The sequence below is a fragment of the Arvicanthis niloticus genome, chromosome 17 (assembly GCF_011762505.2).
Source record: "Arvicanthis niloticus isolate mArvNil1 chromosome 17, mArvNil1.pat.X, whole genome shotgun sequence".
In the NCBI taxonomy this organism is placed as follows: domain Eukaryota; kingdom Metazoa; phylum Chordata; class Mammalia; order Rodentia; family Muridae; genus Arvicanthis; species Arvicanthis niloticus.
Window position 1 is genome coordinate 7,567,061 of NC_047674.1, and position 24,171 is coordinate 7,591,231.

At 37.5% G+C, this 24,171-nt stretch overlaps 1 protein-coding gene across 15 annotated transcripts in view; it reads right to left on the bottom strand.

Annotated features, from left to right (window-relative positions):
* Positions 1-312: 312 nt before the first annotated feature.
* Positions 313-24,171, bottom strand: part of Ppip5k2 (diphosphoinositol pentakisphosphate kinase 2) — a 61,236-nt gene continuing 37,377 nt past the window's right edge. For 3 of the 15 annotated variants that reach the window (XM_034521255.2, XM_076914684.1, XM_076914681.1), the window contains 10 exons: positions 21,906-22,013; positions 21,702-21,818; positions 18,072-18,236; positions 15,627-15,800; positions 14,364-14,436; positions 12,017-12,136; positions 11,119-11,181; positions 7,417-7,557; positions 6,035-6,160; positions 1,684-2,006 (listed from right to left, as the gene is read on the bottom strand). In XM_034521255.2, the coding sequence (XP_034377146.1) occupies positions 1,894-2,006; positions 6,035-6,160; positions 7,417-7,557; positions 11,119-11,181; positions 12,017-12,136; positions 14,364-14,436; positions 15,627-15,800; positions 18,072-18,236; positions 21,702-21,818; positions 21,906-22,013 (1,200 nt within the window). In that variant the 3' untranslated portion in view covers positions 1,684-1,893. Of the gene's footprint in view, positions 2,007-6,034; positions 6,161-7,416; positions 7,558-11,118; positions 11,182-12,016; positions 12,137-14,363; positions 14,437-15,626; positions 15,801-18,071; positions 18,237-21,701; positions 21,819-21,905; positions 22,014-24,171 lie in introns of all 15 variants that reach the window. The other 12 variants (XM_034521260.2, XM_076914688.1, XM_076914686.1 and 9 more) reach the window with 10 other exon arrangements.

The window sequence follows — 24,171 nt, forward strand, 5'->3', positions numbered from 1 at the left end:
ATGGTGGTGACTTTATTTTGCTGTTATGAAACTGACTCTCTGATAGTGTGTTTTGAAAAAACAGTTCTAAGATTCTTGCAAAGTGATGAGTCTACAAAGCAACAGTATTGATTTGGGTGAATAAGGAAAAGCCACAATTGCTGAACGATACTGAGGAAACTGAGTATCATCGGGCAGAGGACAACACACTGCTATGAGCATGCTCATTCGTGAGTTTTATTAAATAGTATTTAATGGAAAATGCTTCTGGAGATTTTCTATTTCAAAACATAAAAGAAAGAACAAAAATAAAATGCTTTAAATTCAAGTCACTCTTATTCTAAAAAGAATTTTAATTCATTCCACTTAAAAAATAAAAGTAGTCTCCTCACACCCCATGAGTACATTAACCACATATTCACATATAGAAAACGTACATACATTCAATTGTTTACAAGATTTATCACCATAGAATCCATTTACATTCAAGTGAAGTATATGAACTTACTTATTTGTATATATTTGGAACTGCTGTATCTCATCCCTTTTTAAACCACTGAGATAATATAATGTGCCTATTCTCTAGAAGTCAGTTCATAAGATGACTTAAGGTTAGAAGTCTCTTTAGAAGAATTACAATAACTATTTATACAATAAGGGTCCAGTACTTCTAAACATACGCTCGAAATACAGCTCACTACCTTAAGTTACAGCATATCCAATGTTTGAGAGTTCTATTTAGCAGGCTGTTTAGTTTGTGAGTAATTTCAAATTTTTTAAACAATTATTTGTGCATCAAGGAGAAAAAGCACCAAGGAAAATGATGTCCTTTTTAAAAATATTAGATGAAATTACAATAGTCACCTCAATCTTTCTTCCAAATCTCATCATTTGTAAACACCATTTACTTACTACGAATGTTTAATCTTTTTGAGTTTTCTTGGTGAAATCAGCAAATACACTGGACATAAGAATGAAAACACAGGAAATACACCATGGGTGACACTGGACATAAGAATGAAAACACAGGAAATACACCGTGGGTGACACTAACAGCAGAACTCCATTTTAGATCTGAGTCCATAGGTCTCAAGAAAAACTCAAAAAAATCAAGTGTAAGATTTACAAATTTAGCAGTTACAGTTCATAAAAGGAACTCTAAAAATGCCCCTCTTGCTAATACAGAAAAAAAATTTTCTTGATGAACCAAGAAATTTTTCTTGATTGTAAAGAAATGTATAAAGAAAATATTTTCTACAGATTAACTTGTAAATTTATGTGTATAAAGGTATAGTTCTCCCACCTGCATTTGTAATATCTTAAATAATTCACAATAAAAAATTCAAAGCACAAATTGAAAAAATAATTCATGGTCTATATAATCCAGTCAATAAATATTGCAGCATATGTTACTGTAACAATGACAAAAGGATTCTAATGTTAATGGTCAACGAAGTCTCTTTGGAAATGTACTTTTTAAAAAATTCATCAACACGTGACCTTGCCTGTCCAATCTCACTAAGTGCAATCCTGTAGAAATGCAAGTGTGTAGAGAGGCACCTGAAGAGAGCGCACTTTGGTACCCGTCAGCTGGATTTCTGTGTCCTTTGTCTCTGCCACAGGCACGTGGGAATCATCACAGTGACAGCGATAGCAGTTGTCAGGAATTTCGTTACACAAAGCGGACAGACATTATTTTGAACATTTCTAGATCCTGCCAATGCTTCTTGTCTGAATTAAAAACAGAAGGTCCTCTAGCTTTCGAGGTGTTTAAAGAAATACACAGATGTATAAAGTAAAGCATGGTAACACATGAAGCTGGCTCTGACCAGCATCAGTCAAGATCTCTTAGACATCCTTTGCTAAGCAACAAGTCCCTTTCTAAGCACGGGAACTTCCGGTTCTGGTGTGTGCTCATCTTTTCTTCCCAGTGCTTTTCTTGGGTTCATGGCCCTCAGTTTTGCTACTTAAGCTCTTCTTCCGAGATGAGGTGTGGGAAGCCATTGCCAGAGATGGTCCGCCGACTGCTATACAAACAGAAGAGAGAACCAGTGCCATTGGGATTTGCACAAGTCATCAGGGTTAAGAGAATGCTGGTGGGCAATGTGGCTATGTGTGTTACAGTTGTGATATCGAAGGCTATCAATATAACACCGACTTTTCAGAAGTCAACACAAATATACAAAAGTAACAACAAACAGACTGTGTTCCTAAAACCAGCGTTTCGGTTCACTCTGTATTCTTCATGGCAAATACTCACTTCCCATCGCTGTAAGTACAAGCCATTCTACTGATCTCATTCATACTTGTGGCCTGGCCTCTCTCCTTAGCTCCTCGTATAGAAATCCAACTGCCCATTAGAACTGTCCCTGCTCATATTTGACAGGAAATATAAACAAAACTTGCTTAACACTGGATGTCATTTCATCTCTAGAAACCTTATCGTCCTATGCCTTTGATCTCGTTACTATGTTGGGAGGCTGGCACTCCCTCTCAACTCAGAACCCACATCAGGGCCAGGCCTGGTCAGAGAGCTCATCTAAATGAAGTCATACCTCTACTATACACGTACATGCTTGTCAGGCTGAGATTTCTTCATGACCTGCAATCACCTTAACGACAGCATATCAGGACAACAGAAAGTGACAGAATCAACATGTGTAAGGAGAAAGCAGCAAGAGTGGCCTTCCATCGCTCCTTCCTAATAGCTTTTATCTGAGAACCGTTTATCACAGAACTTGGCTAAATCTCTAGCGTAACAGTCTTACTAGTATGAAGAAACACACAATGATAAGTGAAACTGACAGAAAGGGCAAGACTGTAATTCACACATGAACTGTGATCAACCTACTGCATGCACAGAAAGCCTCAGGTGGCTCAGGCGACAAGAAAAGAAAGAACTGAATATTGAGTCATTGGCCACTTCAAGGACGTCATTTTACAATCTGAGTTTGGCAAATTTAACTCTTTACTTTTAAAATAAAACAATATTCTTTGTGGAAATATAATTGAAATACCAGAATCTAAAGCTTTTGTAACATATCATTTATGATGGCTAGGATTTAATTGTAAAGTTACTTAATACACAAGATTAATATATGGTATTATAAATATTTAATATAGCAAGGAACAGAAAACATCTTTCTTGTAAAGGAGAAAACTGACACAGGCTAATCAGAAAATGAATAATTTAAAAACAATTTTTAAAGCTGCAACTTCATGATCTGTAGTGAAATAAATCATCATGTTCATAATGAATGAAAACCTTTAAGTCTCAAAACAAAAACTAAGAAGAATCCAATAGAATGCTTCAAATTTAAAAATAAAAATAAAGTAACTGAAATTAAAACTGGTTGGATTTAAAAGGCATTTGAGGCAATCAGAAGAGTAAAGAGCAGTGAGGATTACCATGCAAATCCAAAGGAGAAGGAAAGGAGGAGGAGGAAGAGAAGGAGGAAGAAGAGGAGGAGGAGGAAGAGGAAGAGGAGGAGGAAGAGGAAGAGGAAGAGGAGGAGGAAGAACAGAGGCAGCCACAGTCACTGCTGAAAGTCAGGGGCAGACAGAGCACAGGCACACGCAGAGGCAGAGAAAGCTGAAAGCCCGCTGTAAGCACAGCACATTTAAATCAGCTAGAGCTTGTAGAGACACTGGGAACCAGAGGAAACATCAGCAGGACTGCCAAGCAAGGAATCCTTTCTATCCAGAATTTGATAGTAAAATTATGTTGCAAGAATAGGCAAAGACCTTTCTCGTCATGATAAAATAACTATGTTGTCAACAGACTATATGGTCAATAGTAAAACGTTTAGGCTAAAGGCAAATGAAACTGGACAAGAACACAGACTCCAGTGAGAAAATGACAAATATCAGGAAAAAAGCAAATCTGAGTAAGTACCCCCAGTCCCCACTTCATTTTGTTATGATAAATATAATTATTTAAGGCAACTATTACAGCATTGTATTTTATTGTTTATGTTGTGAGTGGAATTAACACACACACACACAACTATGTAGGAAGGATGGAGCAAAGAAGAGGTAAAGGAAGCCAAAAACTTCCTATGTATTGTTTTGGATGATACACAATTAGACCATGAAATGCTAAGGAGATATATTTACAACAATCAATAAAAGAATATTGGAAAAAAAAGAAGAACCTAGTTAAGTGAAATTTTTCAGATTATTGAATTAGTTCAAAATAAAGCATAATAGAATACACATGAGATAGAAAGAAAAAAATAAAAACAAAACCCCAACAACAAATAAACAAGGCCTGTCAATAATCATACTGAGAGTCAACGGAAACCAAGAGGAGAAATCACTCAATAGATAGAGCAAGCAGAGTAACAAGTAGAAGACAGTCTTTTGTAAAGTCCAAAAACTGGAAACAAAAAGGCAGAAGACAAGTGCTAGTATGTCAGATATTAAGACAGCTATGAAGAATGAGCAAAGCAGACATCTTAATACACAGCAAGTCATTCCCTGACAAACGTGAGGCATCAAATCTGCCATAAAAATAAAACATAAAATTCATTTACCAAGGGCTTCAGGTGGAAATTAAAATCTTATGAAACATATTCAGAGAACACAAAAGGAGAACTAGTTGTCAGACACTTATGAAAAAGGACACCCTGAACACAAACAACAGAGCAAAGCCTTCTCGTATGTGACACAGAAATCCACACACTTGCGTGTTGCCCACTGTGTTCCTGGAGTTGTGTGTATCACATATCATGAACAAGTAGCATTCACCTGAGGAATGCAAGAGGGCCACAAAACACATTCTACACCATTTTAAGTTTGTTACTTAAAAATGTTCATGCCATGCATTCATAGGATAATTAACACGTAAAGAACAGCCATGTGTCCTGTAATTCCGAGAGCATGCAAACCTCCGGTCACCTGAATCCTGGCCATGCTGACAGAAACAAGCCATACCCTTTCAGCTGTTTTCTTCACTGCCACGGACAGAAAACAGTATTAATATCTTAGGAAAAGGAACTGTACAATTGTCAATTTTATATTGTATAAAAAAGCATCAAAATTATATTTAAGACAAATGTACAGTTTTGAACCCTGTATAGCCTTATTTGACTGTACAAGACTTAAATCTACTTATACTGATTCATAAGGCAAGAATACCAGGCAGATTTATCTGGCAGAAATGGAGGTTAGCTATAGCAAAATAGCAGTAAAGGAAACTGCCATCCACTGAATGTTTACAATGTAGCCAAGTACTTTTTTTTTATCCTTGCATAGTCACTTTTGCCAATTCAGTAGAAGAATCATTACCCAGATTGTTTTTTCCTGGACACTGAGGATTAGTGTGAGGCAGGACATATGATTAACAAGTAGCAGAGCTGAGATTTTAATATATACGTCCTTCTGATATCCAACTATAAACTCATAATACAAAAATATGTAAAAACATTAAAAACTTAGTAAGAATCCAGACACCCGAGCCATGAGTTTTCACAGTGATAGCACAGAGCTCTAAGGTAAGCTGGTATCCAGGAGAGAAGATAAAGTGAGAACAACAGGAACAGGGCCCCATCTGGGAAAAGCACAGGGACAAACGTCATCAGAGCAGACAACAGAGCTGGACACCGGGGAAAGCACGGACATGGGGTAACTTGTCCGCAGCCACGGATGAAGGAAGGATCCACACACAATCACCCTGGCCAGAAGAACAAAGATGCTGGCAAAAGAGATGAATTTGGCAGTCACATCGCCAGACTACAAATGGAAGATAAAAAACCCTGGGCAACAGAATTGTTTTATTTAAATATAAATGATGTATTAGGCCTAGCAGAGCAGAACAGAGTTTAGAAAGAAGACTAGGAGATCTATGTTATTAACAGATATAGAAGAAAACATGAAGGCAAGAGAGGAAGGGAGAGTGCATGGATAAAGACGTGTGTGAGTGAGTCAGGACAACAGATTTTGAGCTCAGCATCACTATGGGAAAGCAGTGGTTTAGGACTTTACACCACTGGACAAGCGGCTGCCCCTGCTACCACCGCTGCACGGCAGCCACAAACTCACGCACATCTCTAACCTGCTTTGCTGCTGGCTTTGGTGCTCTTTAACACAGCCGGCGGTGTTGGGAGGATCTTTGTAGGCGTATATGTATTTAAGGAAATTTTTCTTCTCATTCCTGGACTGGAACGTGAGGCCATAGAGGCTGAAAAGAAATAAATACAACTGAATAGCTTCGTACCAAGTCTCTCTTAGTACTACAAAACCTCTTTTTTTTTTAACTATCATTTTACAATACTGGAAGTTGAACCTAGGAACTTCATACATGCTAGGGATGTGCTATAACACTAAGCCATATCCCTTGCCCTCTTTCTACTTTGTATTTTGAGACAATCCTAAGATGTTCAGGCTGGCCCTACATTTGCTCTGTTGCCCAGGCTAGCCTTGAACTTGTAATCCTTCAGCTTCAGTCTCCTGAGAGGGTAAATCTAACATTAACCACCTACTTCCCAAGACATCTTCAAAGGAAAATAGATTAGAAGCATCCTCATCACTAAACACTATTGATTGACAGCTGCCTCTGGTTCCAGAAACAAATGATATGGCAAAGGGTAACTAGAACAGCTCTCATTTCAAACTAATGTTTCCAAACTGGAAATTCCAATATGCTCAGGGAGACCATGGAGCTAAAAGCAACAAGTGTTATTTAAAAAAAAAAATTTTTTTTTTTTTTGCAAGAAAATCTGGATTATTTATAGAGCTTTAACACCCTAATGTAACTCTAAGGAAGCATAGAGTCAATTTGAAAACTTACTTATCCACGAACTCTCTTAATACACATGAATAGCTTCAGATTTTTTTTTTTTTTTTGAAATATAGTTTGATAGCCCGTGGTTCTAATTTGGTATCTTTTCAAAAAGATCTTTTAAAAGCCTAGATGTGGTGGCACATACTTGTAATATCAGCTCCTGGGAAGTTCAGGAAGGAAGATCACTGAGTTTGAGGAAAGCTGGGGTTACAGAGAAGCCCCGTTTCAAACAATGAAACAAAACAACAGTAGCAACCAAATGTCTCTAATCGGTTAGTAAAAACGGCGAGGGCCAGACATGTGTAAGTCCATGTCTCTAATCGGTTAGTAAAAACGGCGAGGGCCAGACATGTGTAAGTCCATGTGAAAGTTCTGTGACTTATAAAAGATTAAGGTGAGCTTTTAGACAAGTAAGACAAGTATAGCTTTTCAAGAAAATGACACTAACTCTATATAATACTGTTTACTTTTACTGTTAGAAAAACGATTTTGATATATCACACAAAGGAGTTACTAGTATTATCCCCTTACATCTGTCTCTCTTAAAAATTCTATTCACAATTACCACCAAGCTTACATCTTTAAAATTTGGGCTATATTTGTACAGTATCTACTGTCCAATAGTAAAATAACAAAGAGGGTGAATTCCATACTCATTTCAGGGACCTTGCGTAGAACCTCGGTTGATGGAGAAGCAATGGAAGCCAGAAAGTCATCCACTTGCTTTAAAAAGAGGGCATTGTGAAGCGTTTCCAGAGGACAGATGGATGGTACCATGGAATACAGCTCAAAGCCTAAAAGAGAAGACAGAATATAGTAAGGGTGGCTGTCTTCCAACTCAGTCGAAGTCAAAGGAAGGCAACTTACTTAAGGCTGGAATGTTCAGGTTTTTACATGCAATCACACAAGATCTTTCAAGTCATGACACCAGATGCTATGCGACATGGAACCAAGACAAGCTATGACCATGATCACTTTAGATGTAATCAGACAGTACAGCATGCACACAATCCTTCAATGTTACTAAAGCCTAAGAGTAAAAAAGAAGAAAACCTGGGGTCGGGGAGACACACATTTTCAGGTTTCAATCTTTTAATGTTAGATTTATTTAACAGATGAATAAGCTGATGCCGTGTTTTCCTGATACCAGAATCTTACAGTATCAAGATAATATCAACTTCAACAATTAAATAATAATGAAGGTAATTTGCTGACGCAAATTCCAGAAGTTAATTATGTAGTTAATTGTGAGGCATAGATTGTTACTTTTCTCTGAGGCCAATAACACCCTAACACAGTCCTTGAGCAATGCCTCCTCCATCAGGCTTGATCAAACATTCTGAAACATTACTTTACTGAACACCAGTAATTCCTTGCTTAGAAATCCCTGGCTGAGCAAAGTTAGACCAAGTAGACAGCAATACGAAGTGAAGGACCTCCATGTTTAGCAAGTGCACAGGCACATAAATTTCCTGGTGAATCATGCAGCCATGTGTTAATATAATCAGTGACACAACAGCACATGTACATACAAATTACGTTTCTAAGACAAAAATATTAGTTTTTCATTTTTAAGAATAAAATGACCCATTTAAGCTGTATTTAACTGAGTGGCTTTAAAAATTTTGTTCATATACTTTTGAGATCACAAGTGTTTCCCAAAATTCAAACTAAGTTTTCTGTGAAGAAATACCTTCAACATTCAAATTCAGATTGTATTATTGGTTAAAAAATAAAAATGATCTAAACTCAGACTGTAAAACAGACTCTTTTCAACATACATATGCTCATTATGAGATTACATGCTATTGTATTTATTTAAAATTTGGGAGGAATTCAAGAATTGCTGGAATTCTCAGTTGGAACAGGGGAACTTTTAAAAAGGGGAACTGAATGTTGTTATGAAAATAATCAAAGGATTAATAAAATTAATGCTTGGTTTCCAGGTGCAAACCAAAGCATGACAGACCATTTCACGTAATGTCAAACAAAACCAAACAGAAGGAACAATCAAGTATCACAGCAGCAGCTGAAGCCACCTCACTCAGTTCACACTGAGGAATGGCGCTTTACAATTCCTTTTCTTCTGAAACATAAGTGGTTCATGCAAACAAGCACAAATCCTTTCTTTGCAATATTCTTAACAATACGCCTTTCTCCTTTGTCAGGGTGCTCACTCTCGTTTGTGACAGTTCATTTGCCAGCTGGATTTCAAAGCAGCAAATGAGGCCCGATCCAACTGCTCTAGACTATCTACACTCTTGCCATTGGTCTCCTCAGCTCCCAGCACACAATGAAAGGGTTAGTGCAGCAAGCTCAAAAGCCACCCTGCCGACACGTTGGAAGCCATAAAAACATACCACTGGAGCCTAGAAACTCCCAGAGGAAACAGACCAGCACCTAGAGGGGGACAGGTATTCTGCACAGAGGCCCAGAGAATATGGTAAAGCACTGTCAGGAGATACTTTTCACCACACTCCTCAACTAAAGACAGAGGGAGGGAAGTCCATGATGTGGGTTAAGGTGGAAATGACACGGAGAGTCATTGGAAATAAAAAGTGAAAGGCTCACATGACAATTCACGCGACAGGTAAGACAGAACAGTAGTAAAGAAAAGGGACGTATGGAAAACCCAACAAGAATGTTTCTAGAATTGAAAGGAATATATTTCTATGTGTCAAGCTGAATAGTGTAGAAAAGCCACATGTAAAAGAAAAAGCCTAAACCAAAGGAATATAAAATTACTCTTATTTTCTATTAAGTTACAGTACTTACCACTACTACTACCACCACTCTCACTACCACCACTCCTACTAATCCTGTGACCTCAGTTAAACATAGAACTTTCTCAGAAAACCCACAGTGGTCCTGGGAAAGCACATGCATCATACAAAGGTGAGCCGCCTTCTGCAGACCCCTCCTTCCGCACGGACTCCTGTGAGCCTGGCTTCCTTAGGACTCCTGTGAGCCTGGCTTCCTTAGGACTCCTGTGAGCCTGGCTTCCTTAGGACTCCTGTGAGCCTGACTTCCTTAGGACTCCTGTGAGCCTGGCTTCCTTAGGACTCCTGCTGCTCTCTGTTGCTCTTCTAGGAGGTCACTAAGCATGCGTTACCTTTAGAAGTTGCAGCTGAATCAAATCAGAATGAGTTCTCAAAAAAAAAAAAAAACAAAAAAAACCACCCAAAAAACAACAACAACAAAAAACCCCATTTAAGCAGCCATGGGGGGCGGGGGGGGGTGAAGTTGGCTGAATTCTTAAGCTTTATAAAAGTGAGTTTTAAAAAGACTTATTTGCTGTTAGAAAATTAAAAATTAAAAACAAAACAAAACTCTTTTTCCAGGAATAGAAGTATCTTCATTACAAGTGAAAGGAAAAGCCTGTATGGAATTTGAAAACCTTTAGTAAGCCAAGCATGGTGGCTTCCATCTAATCCAAGCACTTGGGGAAGTCTATAGCAGGATGATTCCAAGTTTGAAGCCAACCTGGTCTGCACAGGAAGCTCTAGGCTAGCCTGACTAACAATATCAGATCCTATCTCAAGCAAAACAAAAACATTGCCCTAACACACACACACACACACAAAATCAGTAAATTCTCCCGCGGGCTCAGGAAGATCAAGCTTTTAGCAAACAGCTGTAACACCGCCACAACTCCATTTATAATAAACATGCCCCTATCCAGCCTCGCTATGACAAAACTTGAATATGACCAACTCGAGTTTCTACCAGAATTCTCCAATGTTTAGGAAAAAACCAACGGTTTACTGGGCCAGCAGTAAACCATGCAGTCCCCCAAGGACGAGGTGATCCTGGAAAGACTCTGAAGCGGTCCACACACACCACATCCAGCAGTGTTTCAGGCAGAGGGCCAGATGGCTGCTGTACAGTGACCTTGGATGTACAAGACCTCTCCATGTCTCAGTGGGGTTCTTTGTTATGGATTGCTTTGTATGTTCGTCGACTACCTCAATAAAACAATGTGATCAGAAAAATTAGAAAAAAATAATTGTTAAGAATTAAGAACAAATTAAGAAATAGTAATTGTATTTTTTTTAAAAAAAAATTGTATAAACTGATCATTTAAGAAATCAGAATTTTCAGCTGTTGATTTAGAATTAAAACTCATCATTCCTGTGGTCATTAGACAATTTGTAATGTTCAATTATTGTGGAAGTGACAGCGGAAAGGGGAGCAAGACAGTATCTGTGGTCTGGCACATTAGTTGGAACTGTATGCCAACTAAAATTAAAGATTGGTAGGTTAAGTGATACTGTGTACCCCACATTTTGAAATTTAAAAAAAAATTAAAAAGGGATGAAGCAGGGAGTATCTTTTAAAATAAAAAGCAAACGTACCATTGGTTGGGTGTCGAGCAAATGAGATAGAAAACCTTTTAACAGCAGACCCGCGTGTGGCGTCTGAGAAAGAGAAAAACAGGTACCTGAAGTTCACAGCTGCCAAAAGAAGAACACTTAAAACAGGGAAAACAAATATGTGAGGATGGCAGGATTAGGTGACATGCAGAGGGGACAACGGAGGAAGGAAGCCAAGGACTGGTTAGAAGCAGTAAACTGGCTTGATGGTACAGGCAAAACGTTTAATGAAATACACAAAAGAAAAGAAAGCAAGATGACCTGGCAATTCCAGTAAATCCATGTTTTCCTGTCTAAAGTCAATTTGTACACATAAAGAGCAAATGTTTTTAAACAGTGCTGATTCTAAAAGAGCCCCTTCTGTCATGAGGGACAAATTTTCAGGCCTTTCAGACATTTTCAACACCAGAATATTAAAACTGAAGTCATATCAACAAGAATCCTAAGAATGTTCCCATTCCACTTTGTTTTTATAAAATGACTACCAATCTATTTTCTCTTACTAATAAATATTCCATCTTTTCTATGCTAAATAGTATTTCAATATTAATAAATGAGTGTTAACAGTGGATAAGAGTTTAAATGTTGAGAAATTTATTCTTCATAATCTAGAGTCTCTTCAGCTGAAATAATGACGTTTTAAATTTTCTTTTTTGACAAACCACTTACTGTACATGTATTCTCTATTTAACTGCTCTTGACTGACAGAACCTGGACCTCAGATGTGGATCCCAGGAAGCACTGACAGACACTGACAAGCGTTTGGAGGGTGCTGAGGCGCCACGGCAGTCTATGGCCTTAGAGTTGCTTTTGAGAAACACCACTCGTGAGCATACGCATGGGTGCAGGTGTGAATCTGTGTGTGCGTGTGCGCACATACCATCTATGCAGCCAGAAGAAGTCAGCTTTTTACGATGAGTACGGGCATAATCCTGTAGGTTAGGTGCACTTGAAGAACCCCCGAGCACTGAGGTGCTAAACAGGCCCGCACAGTGAGACCCTGATGGGAGTTAGAGAAGATACATACAGCAGGTGTTCTTCCAGTCACTTTGGGAATGCATGCAGCATGCAATCGACTTGGCTCTTACCAATGCACAGGCAATCTTTGGCAGTGCCTTGGACAGAGTCACAATAGGCTTGTAACAGTCTAGTGACACCTATTTGAATACAGCGCTTCTAATAGCCAGCACTATTCACCACAAATACAAATGGAATAATAATTCAATACTGGAGGAAATGCCTTCTTTGAAAAATAATATGTCAACATAATCACTGAACATGTACATGCTAAAATTATTGAAAATACCACCACAAAAGTTAATTATAGCAAATTGTAATGCATTTATATATCATATTTATCTATGTATTATATAATCACATACATATGATCATATGTTGTGTTATATATCATGTACATATGATCATATGTACATGATATATATACCTTTTAGCACAAATTAAGTCATATTAGATATTTTAAATATACACTTAAGACATGAATGGTTTTTCCTGATGCCCCTGAACTAGAATTATACTTTCTTATGAAAAAAGCTTACTTATTAATGAAAATAGACAAAAGTCATTCCTTTTAAGCCACTTAACAAGGGACATAAAACAGGAAACTATTAATAAAGGCCTTCAAGGAAACATATCATTGATACGTAAGACACAGTCAGTGCACATCAATGTGTTACTTGTAGCAGAAGTCCAGACTTGAAAGTGTTCACCACCAAAGAAAATGTAAATAATTCCTGTTAAATATATAATTATGATCATCCAGTGAGAGTCATGTATGTTCACATAAATATGTCATAGGAAGGTGAAAAGCCCCTAAGACAAACTGGAGGAAGTTAACTACAGAAAGAGTCATGTACACAGGTACCAACACAGTTAAGACACTGCAGACAGTAGCACATGGTGACATCGAATTAGCCTTGTGTCAAGCCTACTTAGGTAACAAATTAGACAAAGTAATATGCCACTGAGTCACAGCTTAGTGTCAAGGAGCATAAGGTCAGTGGGTTGAGAGGGGTATTCAACAATGCTGTTCTCAATATGCCTGAAGAAGCAGCTGTTTACAGTCAAGAGCAAGACTGCAGCAAGTCCACTTTAATTTCCCAAAGAGTTGCTCTTTGGGAAAGAAATCTAGCTCACCCCAAGAGGGTCCTTAAAGTGTTGACTTAATTTGTTCATTCATCCTCTCATTTTCTTTTTTACCTGAAGTTGAAGCTATCAGCTCTTGCTATATTCACTGGTCAGCTGATATTTGCACTTTCTTTGAAATGTATGATCAATTCATTTTAAGTGAATATTATTTGTCCTAAGTAAGGAGTTTCATGTCGGCACTCCACACACAGAACTGGATCCAGTGAAAGCACTCTGGGTGACGCCTCACAACTTTGCTACACTTTAAAACAGCTGAATTATCGAGTTAGCTTTGACATTTCTGGCTGGGCATAGTGGTGTTTGTCTTTAATACCAGCTCCAGTGGCAGGTAGATTTAAGTTTGAGGCAAGGCCTGGACTAAATACCAAGTTCTAGGATAGCCAGGAATATATCAAGAGTCTGGTGTCAATAAAAATGAAAAAAACAAAACAAAAAACAAAACAAAACAAAACAATTTTTTAATAAAATGGCATATTTTTATCCTTACCTGCCTAACAGATTTGCTTCACAGTGCCAAGCTTGGAGCAAAGGCACACACACACACATGGTAGACAGGTGCTCTGCCACTGACCCTTGGCCCAGCCTTTTCATGATGACTAATCTCGGAAGTAAATTTTTCTTAATAAATTTAACTTGCATTGGAAAGTCTTGTGCCTGTAATCCCAAAACTAGGGAAGCTGAAATGGATGGTTCCCATAAATTCAAGGACAAGTGAGACTGTAGAATCCATATGGCAACAATAGCATCTCTCCCTCAGAAGAAAGGATGGAAGAAACAAACAAGCAAACAAACAGACAAACAAACAAAAGCCAACACTGGCAGTTAAGTCACCACAGAGTAATCATTCAAAGGGTTAAACAAAAATACTAAACACTACTTCTGTAGTATGAAAATTGTATCTTAAATTTTGAATTTTATATTCCAACAATTCTGAACTACTGCACACTAAATACAAACTAAAGCATAGCATTTGGTCATGATTTTACCACTGTAGAGTTTTATGTGTGTCTAATAGGGAGTTTCAAGAGGGCATAAAATACAATTTCCTTCACATCACATACCTACTGTAGGGTTCTGCTTCTGTTCCACAAGAGTTCTTGGTGTTCGGAGATAGTTGGCATTTTCAGACACAACCTGGATAGAGAAAGTAGAGACTGAAATATACTAGTAAAATGAATTTGAAAATCCACATTTCATATGCACCCTGTTCCAGACAGACAAAGGTTAATAAGCTGTATGATAAATATTAGTAGAAATACTTAAAACATGAAAGTTCATGCAAGATCCCCTCTGAAGGGAGTCCATTTCATATGAAGTCTTTGCAATGAAGGGGTGCGAAGCAGGCATTCATGATGAAACATGACAGGTGAGAGGAAACAATTCACAGATTGATGTAATTTCACTTTCTCTTAGAGGAAGCCCATTGCCCCACTGTTAACCAGCGCCTGTATTTAGAGGAAAAACAACCACAAACAAAAGAAATGACAGACACTGTTGAAGTCACCATACAATTTCTGATCCATGCATGGGCTTTATCAGAGTAACCTTTTAAGTATTCAGCCTTAATGGATACCATAATCCCTTTTCCTACAATCAAATGCATTACATTTCCAAGAGGAAATAGCTGAAATTATCAGAGAAGTCATGTGATGGCAGGCCTTCCATTATACACCAGAGAGTTTTAGTTTCAAATGTCATCAAAGAAAGTCCTTCTGAAGTTACTTTAGTGAAAACCATTTTACAAATTCACACATGCCTGTTGTTGTGTTTGGGAAACATGTTGCATATCTCCCTTACAGTCTATATTTCCAAATAAGGGGACCATGGAGAGACCAATCAATACTGTATATCTGTAACTAATTAAGACCAGGCCACATTTTTTGATATTTTCAAAAATTTCACATTCATAGCAAATTTTGAATGGAATGAAGCTTTTCAAATAATGAAGGGATATCAAATATTCTTAACCACCAAGGTGTGTTAAGTATGCTTCTTGAAGTTTATAGAGCAACTAAGGTCTAAGAAAGATTTCTTTCCTTTCTAATTTATTTTTATTACCATGGCTAAAACCCAGGAGAATTAGAATTTTAAAATCTCCTGCATATTTAATAGCTCCCCAGTAAAATTGCAAAATGCGTGCCACATAGATGGTTTCTTTCCACGAAATACTGAGCAATTTCAGAAGTATCTTGAGGTACATTCAAATTTAAGACAGAAGGATTTCCTCTGATGTACACGACAAGGGATTAGATGTCCTCAAAAATAGCTGTTTGTTGCTCTGAATGCAGGAATGGAAAATGTTTAATGAAATAAAGTTTAAAAACCTGTTGCCATGAGCCAAAAATACTGGATGTGAAAGCCAATGATTTGGGGGAGACAGGGGAAGAGGTGATTTGTTCCCCTGATCTGCGTCTTCGACGCCCAGTACCCACACCACTGGTGTAATGCAGCCAGGTGCCAGTGCCCTCTGGGCTAGACACACTCAGGGGGGTCTCTTCCTGGAAGTAAAAAAAAAGAAAAAAAAAAAAAAAAAAAAGCAAAAAAAAAAAAAAAAAAAAAAAAAAAAAAAGCAGAGCATGCAAAGTTAGATACATTAGAGCCAAATGACCAGGAAGAAAAAAAAAATACAGTTTATTTGCATTTGCTTATCCCTCAAAGGCAAATTATTAAACATTCTTTTGTGAGCCAAATAGTTAAATCCCTAAGAAATTATACAATTGGCATACAGCATCAATCGTAGAAAGACCTTATTACTTTTAAAGACATAAACTCTTATTTTCTACTAGTTGTTCCAGCTTCCTGAAAATCAGGAAATTACAGCGTTTCTCTTAAATGAAAATATTTAAGAATAAGAGGAATTTTGGCTTACTTTATATTAGACATTTAAAAGATTTTGTGCTAATTTTTGGTTGGAAATTGCAGTCTAAAGCATAAGGGGGTAAAATTAATTCAGTGTGTAGCCTAGAAAAGGAAATGTGTTGGCCAGAGGTGTAAACTTCAGAGGTGATCCAACAGACAGATTTGCTCCTAGTGTCTGTGCTTAACCTGCCTGGGAGAGCCAAGGGGTGCAGGAGTCTGAGCCTGCGGCAAGCACTCTCACTGTGCACACTGTGCAGGTTCAGACAGTGAGTTCAAATGAGATCTCCTCGTAGAAAACGAAGAGAACAACCTTTCTCTGTGTGTGTCTTTTCAGAGTATACACTGACACCCATGGATCTGGAGGACACTGGAAAAAGTCTTCTATTTCTTCTTGAATAATTTATCTTACAAAGTAAAAGTTTGGCCCATCATGACAGAAATAATCTCTTGGAAGCAACTACTTATATATTCATGAGAAAAAGGTCTGAAAATGTGTACTGTGTTTTAGCAGTTACCCACGGCAGTGGTTCTACTTGTTCACATTTGTTCCATTTGTTCACACAAATGGTGGATTAGGTGCATTATATTATATTATATTATATTAGTTTAGGTAACTTCTGGTTTATTTGTTTGTTTTCCTGAAGTTAAGGATATCTGAATAAAATTTCAGATTTCTCAATTTCTGTTTAAGTTTTAATAGAACACATGATCACAAGTAGTTAGCATCCCTCTTTTTAAATTAACCTTCTATAATTAAGTAGAAATAGCATATTAAAGCAACAATAGCATATAATTTCTTTTATAAAGTTATAATGATACACTTTATGAATACTTTTCCCCCCCGATATGTAACTGTCAATTATTTAAAGATTCAGAACAACTTGTGTTATTGTATAAGTGGGGTGGTGGGAATTCTTTTTGTTTCTTACATTATTATCAAATGCTTGATAATGTTAAACATAATTCTATATGTTTCTTATAGTTAAACATCAAAGAAAGTAGCTGATTTAAGAGTTCCTGCTTTTTCTCTTGGGAGCTACACTTCTTACTTCATATGAAGATATTTAGATAAGCACTGGCCTCAAGCGATGCGAGGAACATCAGGACAGAAAATGGGTGACTCAAAGGCTAAAGTATAAAATACTTAGACACTGAAAACTAATCTAAGCTTCCTTCTAACCAGGCAACTTTTATGTTATTTAAGTCTTATTCCTTAGCTGAGCATAACTGGTTTAACTTTAATTATAGATCTAAACACACTATTAAAAATGTCAATTATACCGTCACGCATCCAAACGCCTATACAGATCTCTGCAATCTGGCTAAGAAAGCTACAGTTTTAGTATTTTCAGGCATGATTTAAGCATCTCAGGCAATTTCTATCTACTTTTATACAAAAAAAAATACTGATATATTAGGATTTTAACTGAGTTACTTACTGAAGAATAGCTAAAGTGACAAGACAAAAGAAAACTGGATAAGTTTAGCAAGTTCTTAGACAAGCCTCTGTTCCAGAGCTGCAGCCAGCGCCATTCTGAGGGCTGCACACAGAACTCTGGGCATGTTGTTTGCTCATTTGTTCTGCAGAGTCTCACATGATCCAGGCTGGCCTCATAGTCACTAAGTGGCCAAGGGTGACTGAATGTCTGAACCCCTACCCTCCCTGTCTCTCCCAGAGCGCGAGGCTCATGGGCAGGTGCTACGAGGCCTGGTTTATCTGGTGTATTAGTTCTAACAGGCACGTGTGTTGTTTTTTTCTTTTTTTAAATATTTGTTTGAAAAATTAAAAGTGCTGATAACTAAAACTCTGTTAGGATTCCTAGCTGTATAATTAAAGCTGTATTTTCTTTTCTTTTGCATTACTATGGTTAGCTTGCCTTATACAGGACAGACCCTCCATGGTCACTCACCTCACTTGTAGCTATCTTCCTGGACCTCGGAAGTGGTGATTTCCTGTGAATATGAATTGGCTCTGACACCAATGGCTTAAACAGCATCACGGCCCGGTCCACTTCATCCCTTTTAGAGGTGTGGGGCTCATCATCGTCAATTCGAAGGGACCTTCTGCCTTCATTCTGGGAGAAAAGAGTACAGAGCACTTAAACTCACATTAAAGTGCCTCTCTGCGGCTGGGGTAATGGGACACGCCAGTAATCCAGCAGCGTTCCAAAAGCAAGTTTGTGAAGCCACACAGCAAGAACTTGTCAACTCTCACAAGCATCTAAACATCCATAAAGTGCTTCTGATCACTCTAACCACCAGCTGTATTAAGTTAATTCTTATACCTTCTTAGTATACCAGGTATTGTGAGAGAGACAAATTGCCTCAAGAAATACACATATTCTGTGGAAAAGTTAAGCCTAAAATGACAATTATAATCATATAAAACAAGTCTTTAGCCAAAGTATATCAAACATGCAAACAGATGAACAATTTTAACAAATAGCCATTGAATTTAAAATACTTAGAATATTTAAATTCTATGGTAAATATTTCCAGTAAGTATGAGAATGTATGAAAACCAATCACTCCATGATCCCATTGATATTTTACTGAGATATGTTGAGTGCCAAGAACTTAGATGAATAGGGTACAGTCCTAGGTTGTTAGACTCTTACAGTACAGACAAGTTAAAATATCACATACCAATATTATATCATTATGGATTAGAATATAAAATTATTAAAAACTTAAAACCAAGTGAGCTATTGTTGACTAGACAATAATATTATTAGTTATGAACTATAATAAAGGTTATTAAAACTGAGGCTCAGCTGAAAACTAGAACTTATAAAAGGAAACAAAGGGAAAGGGTGGTGTTAAAAATATAACTAAAGCCTATTGTTAGTTTGTAATAGTATCACTAAGTCAGTAGAGTTCAACAGAAAAGTGAAAAATATTACTGAACTGGAATAGAAGTACAAAGAAATAGTATATCTTAAATTGAGAAAAAAATAATTAAAATATATAGAAGAGTATAAGAAACACTTGGCCAATACTTTAGGATCCATAGCAAGGCTAATGTACCCAAGGGTAATTATTTAAAATGTTATTTTAAATATTTATTTATTCTAGTTATCATTTAATTAATTTGTTGATTTTAATTAATTAAAAATTATTTAAAATTTATTTTGACATTTATTAAATGCCTCAAGCAAGTATTCATTAAAAACAAACAAACAAACAAAAAAAAAACCCCACAAACCAAAAACCAAGAACAATGGCAGTCACAGGTACAAAAGCACTCCTTAACAAACAACAGATACAAATCAATTAACTGCTTAAAAAGATAATGTAAGAATCCTGTCAACAAGATGAAAGAATTAAAAGAAAGGAAGAAAAGACAATAAAGAGATGAAAGGCTACAAATATCATTTAAGTATATTTATGTCAATAATCACAGTAAATAATTGTTCATGACAAATCAAATAAGAGTATTAACCATACAGATAATATACACACATACAACACAAAATACTAAACAGACTCTTCAAGTTATATTTACATATTTATGTGTTCATACAGACTGAGAGAAGGTGGGGAACACGGGAAGGGCTGGGGAGATAGGAAATGGGAGGGGTTAGAGAAATGGGAGGAGATGTGGGGAGGGGTCATGGGAGAGACTGGAGAGATGTGATATGGGAGGGAAGGCCTGGAGAGATGGGACATGGGAGGGGCTGAAGTGAAGAAAGGGAGGTGGAAGTGATGCAACTACACTTTTAACAGAAAAACAACAAAACAAACCAGAAAATGGATATGGTGCAGTGGCGCAGGCTTTTAATCCTAGCACAGCACTGGGAAGCGAAAGTAGAGGCAGGCAGATCTCTTGTGAATTTGAGGTTAGCCTGATCTACATGGGGAGTTTCAGGCCAGGTAGGGCAACATAGTGAAATAAAGACTCTGTATCAAAGAGTTTAAACGATATATAGATTTTTAAAAAATCAAATTTCTTACTGCTTAGAAGTCTGACAAAACTAATCAAAACTGTCAGAACACTCCATAATCTTGGTGAGATACTTTTGCACAGTTAAGTAGCCGGAAGAACAATCAAACCAAAAAGACTCTGAGGGATATAAACCATCAAAAACACTTTTAGTAAGCTTTGCCTGACTTACACTTAATACTTGTCCTGAACAGAGTACAAGAGAATATATATTCAAATGCACATATGGCACTGAACAAAAAAGAATCATGCGCAGGACAGTAATACATTGAAGACAAAACCACACTCAACACACCCTCTGACAATGCCATTAAGGCAGTGGCTACTAGGAAAAGCCCAGTGTATTTTCTGTGGGGTTGGAATTAGACCATATGCCTCAAATATAGAAACCAAAAAAAAAAAGTGAACTGACTAAGAAAATATATTCATGTAATGTAGCTAACATGATAATTTAATTTAAAGTAAATGTATAGCTCCATGTGCACCAGCAAAGGCAACGTTCACAACAACGTAGGTCGTCTATGTCTGGATTGCCATGAGTAAGGTACAAGTGAAATGACGGAAAAGGGGGACGGACGGAGACAGCAGGACAGTGGGTAAAACAGACGTATGCAGACAACACCACATGAAAACCTGCTGTCTCCTGAACACAGGAAAATGTCAAGACTCCTTCCTAAATTCTTTAAATAAGCAAATACACATAAAAAAAGGTGCTGGTAAAAAAAAAAAAAAAAGTATTACACATTTTACAAAAAATAAAAAGATAATCCAAGTGTATTATTGACAACTATAGATCCTCAATTTTAAAATTTAAATAAAGCCAAAATATACATTACCTAATATAAAAGATATTTAAATTCTAAATTGTACATTAAATAAGCTGATCACATAATTAAAATGTTACTAAATACTTTTTAAAAATTATACATGCAGTTTCCCAAAGTTTAATATTAAAAAAAATCAGAAATCAACAATGCTAGTTTTCTAAAACACGTTCCAGAAATCACTTAGTCTAAATACAGTGCCAGTGAAAACAGAAGAAGACACACTAAGTGCTGGCTGGCACAATGCTCAGTATGAAGTAAGTATTCAACCAACAAAATAACTGAAGCTATAATTAAACTTACACATTCTAAACACAGATTAAAATCCAAACAATCAAAAGAGATAAAACTCTGAAATTTTGTAATAGACATCAACACGTTATTTACTCAGGTTAAATATATACTTAAAAAAATTTAAAAGATTCATTTACTCTTATTTTATGTGTATTTTGTTATGTGTATTGCCTGCATGCATGTCTGTGTACCATGTTAAGTGCTTGGTGTTCACAGAGGCCAGCAGATCTAGCCTGTTGGGCGCTGAGAATTGTACCTGCGTTCAACAGGTCACTGGCAACACTGTCGCTGACTGACAAGAACAGTCAATGCCCTGGAGTGCTGACACACCTCCCAGGTCCCTCAGGTTATACTTTTAAAAGGTAAACCTTTTTTCCTACCAGTTGATGTGGAAATGACTTGTAGAGTAATGGGAAAGCTTGTGAACACACCATGCAAAGCTGAAGCTGAGTAGCTATTGAACGCCTCATCTGTATTACCTCTCTGGAAGCCGGTCTATAGCCATATCCAGATGGCAAATTCTTGTCTTCTTCACAGCCTTTGGCTCCAGGACTAAAGTGTAATTCAACATGGAAGCGTTCCTCTGAAGAAAGATCCTGAAATACATGAAAAAACATGTCTCTAGTGAGGAATTTCGTGTATTTGCTTACCTCTGGTCACATGCACAAATCCGGAGCTGTTACCTTGTTAGGGTCCTCATAGAGCATGATAACAATCTGCGTCATGTAGTTGAGCTCATTAACAATGTTTAGATAATCCATAGCTCGTTTCCACTGCTCATCCTTTGATTCCTGAACAAAAGGTCTCTGGTAAGTATTCTTCATACCATTTCACATGGAAGTCACTTTATTACCATGACAGCTTATTTAACGTAAGTCATATCACATATATCAGGTGAATAGAAAAGCTATTTGCAATGTTTACCACATATGACAGTACTCCTAAGTTTTTTTCAAGACAATTTACAATATGCAAAAAAAAAAAAAAAAAAAAAAACCCTCTTGAAATATAACACATGCTATTGAAATCTAAGGGTAAGGGCAGCTTTATAATCCTCTAAGTCTGAAAGTACCTAGCAGAGTATTGACTCATAACAGAACATTATCTTCAAAGATTACTGCTTCTCTCTGTAGCATGTCTATCAAAAAAACACCACTTTTTACACTACAGTGATTCTCAAATAATCAGCATAAGGAGACATACAAAGTTTCAATTGATCTTATCACATCCTTCTTCATCAGATCTCACTTTAGAAAATCAATCATCTTCACAGATGTAATCACAGCACCAGAGAGGAAAGAATTTTAAGAGAACAAAAACATGAACACCCAAGACAGAAAGCTCTACTTAAAAAAAAAAAAAAAAAAAAAACCAGAAACTACTCCATGCATGAGGTAAAGCCAGTAAGGTCTGTTTAAACCAGAACAGCAAAGGAATGGTTTCTTCATTGTTCACACATAACAAACATTACAAATATGTAAAAATCCACCAGTTTTCTAGTATATCATGAGGGTAAATAATAAAATGAACTTTAGCATAGAATGTCTCCTATTTTACAAGAATAGAATTATGAAACTGCATGCTGACTGGTCCATTTTTAAATTAGGTATATACTTCCTTTTTATTTCAGAAAAGACTTATCTCAAAATTAAGGCAACGCTGTGGAATGAGAAATCGCATCTGCGTGTGTGCACGTTGGGGAGATCAGCTTTGCAAAGGTCTGTTCTTTGCGAAACTGATCTTTGGGTGAGATGAGGTATGAGCAATCCACACAGGTTATTATTTCCAACCCTCACATTCAATCCTAAGGTTTGGATGGTGAATTACCCACAAGCCCTAGTCCTGCTGCTTGGGCGGTACTGAAGCTGCACAGGTCACCCTCTCCTCTGCTCAGAGCCTCTTAGAACACAAACCACCATTTTGTACCCTTCCGTGGGTCATGGCGTCCTTGTGGTGCAGCGCGAGCCTCCCATCCTTCTTCGTATTCCTCCTGCATGTGCTACTTTCTAAGCATGTACAAGAGGGTGAAAGGGACCGTGTTGTCGAGGGAATCTTATGATTTCTGACTGGAAGTTTCACCTGTCAAATAAAGCTGATGAGCCTGGAGCTGAGGCAGGAAATAGAGGTGAGAGTTCCGGTGGCAAGCAAGGATTCTGGGACAGAGTGAGGCGTGGGAGGATTCACCCAGGCACATGGAGGACAGAAGCATGGGAGCTGACCAGCCGTGTGGCAGAACTTAGAATAACGGGATGATTATTACATGAAGTAGGTGGGGAACAGCCAGTGCTTATGGCCGAGACGAGTGTAAATATAATGAATCTCAGAGTCGTTATCCTGGGAGCTTGGGGACGGGAGGAAAAACCTCCATGTTTACAATCTATGCTAAATTAAGGGTTTGTTTACTCTATCTTTTATTAAAGTTCTACTAATTCATAAATGTATGCAAAGAGGCCACTTTTACTATTTCTGGCTTCTTTCCGGAAGTAGTGATTGAACCTAGGGTCTCTCACATGCTAGAAAGGCACTGTACAACTGAGCTACAACCCAAGCCCTCTTCATGGATAGAGGCTAGAGGTTTCAGGCTAGGACATGTGAGGCCACTACCTCGGCTTCTTCATGCCAGGAGGGATGGGTAGGGTCCACCAAGATGTAAACCCACTGTTTCATACTGCCTATATCACAGCCATAGCCTCTTGAACTAGGACAGTCTTCCTTACCACGGTGGACTGAACCCTTTCAAGACAGATGTCAAAATAAACCTCTCCTCTCTTAAATTGGTAAGGAGCTGTGCTGGAACACCTGCCTAGCACAGGCTGGCATAAACCCTGTGGCTTCTGCTGGGACCACGAGAGTCAGTGGTCGTATCCAGCTCATCATATACTTCTTTTATCAAGGGAAGTAAACATGTCTCTACTCCCCAAACCTAGCAAAATGCTTAGTACAGACTAG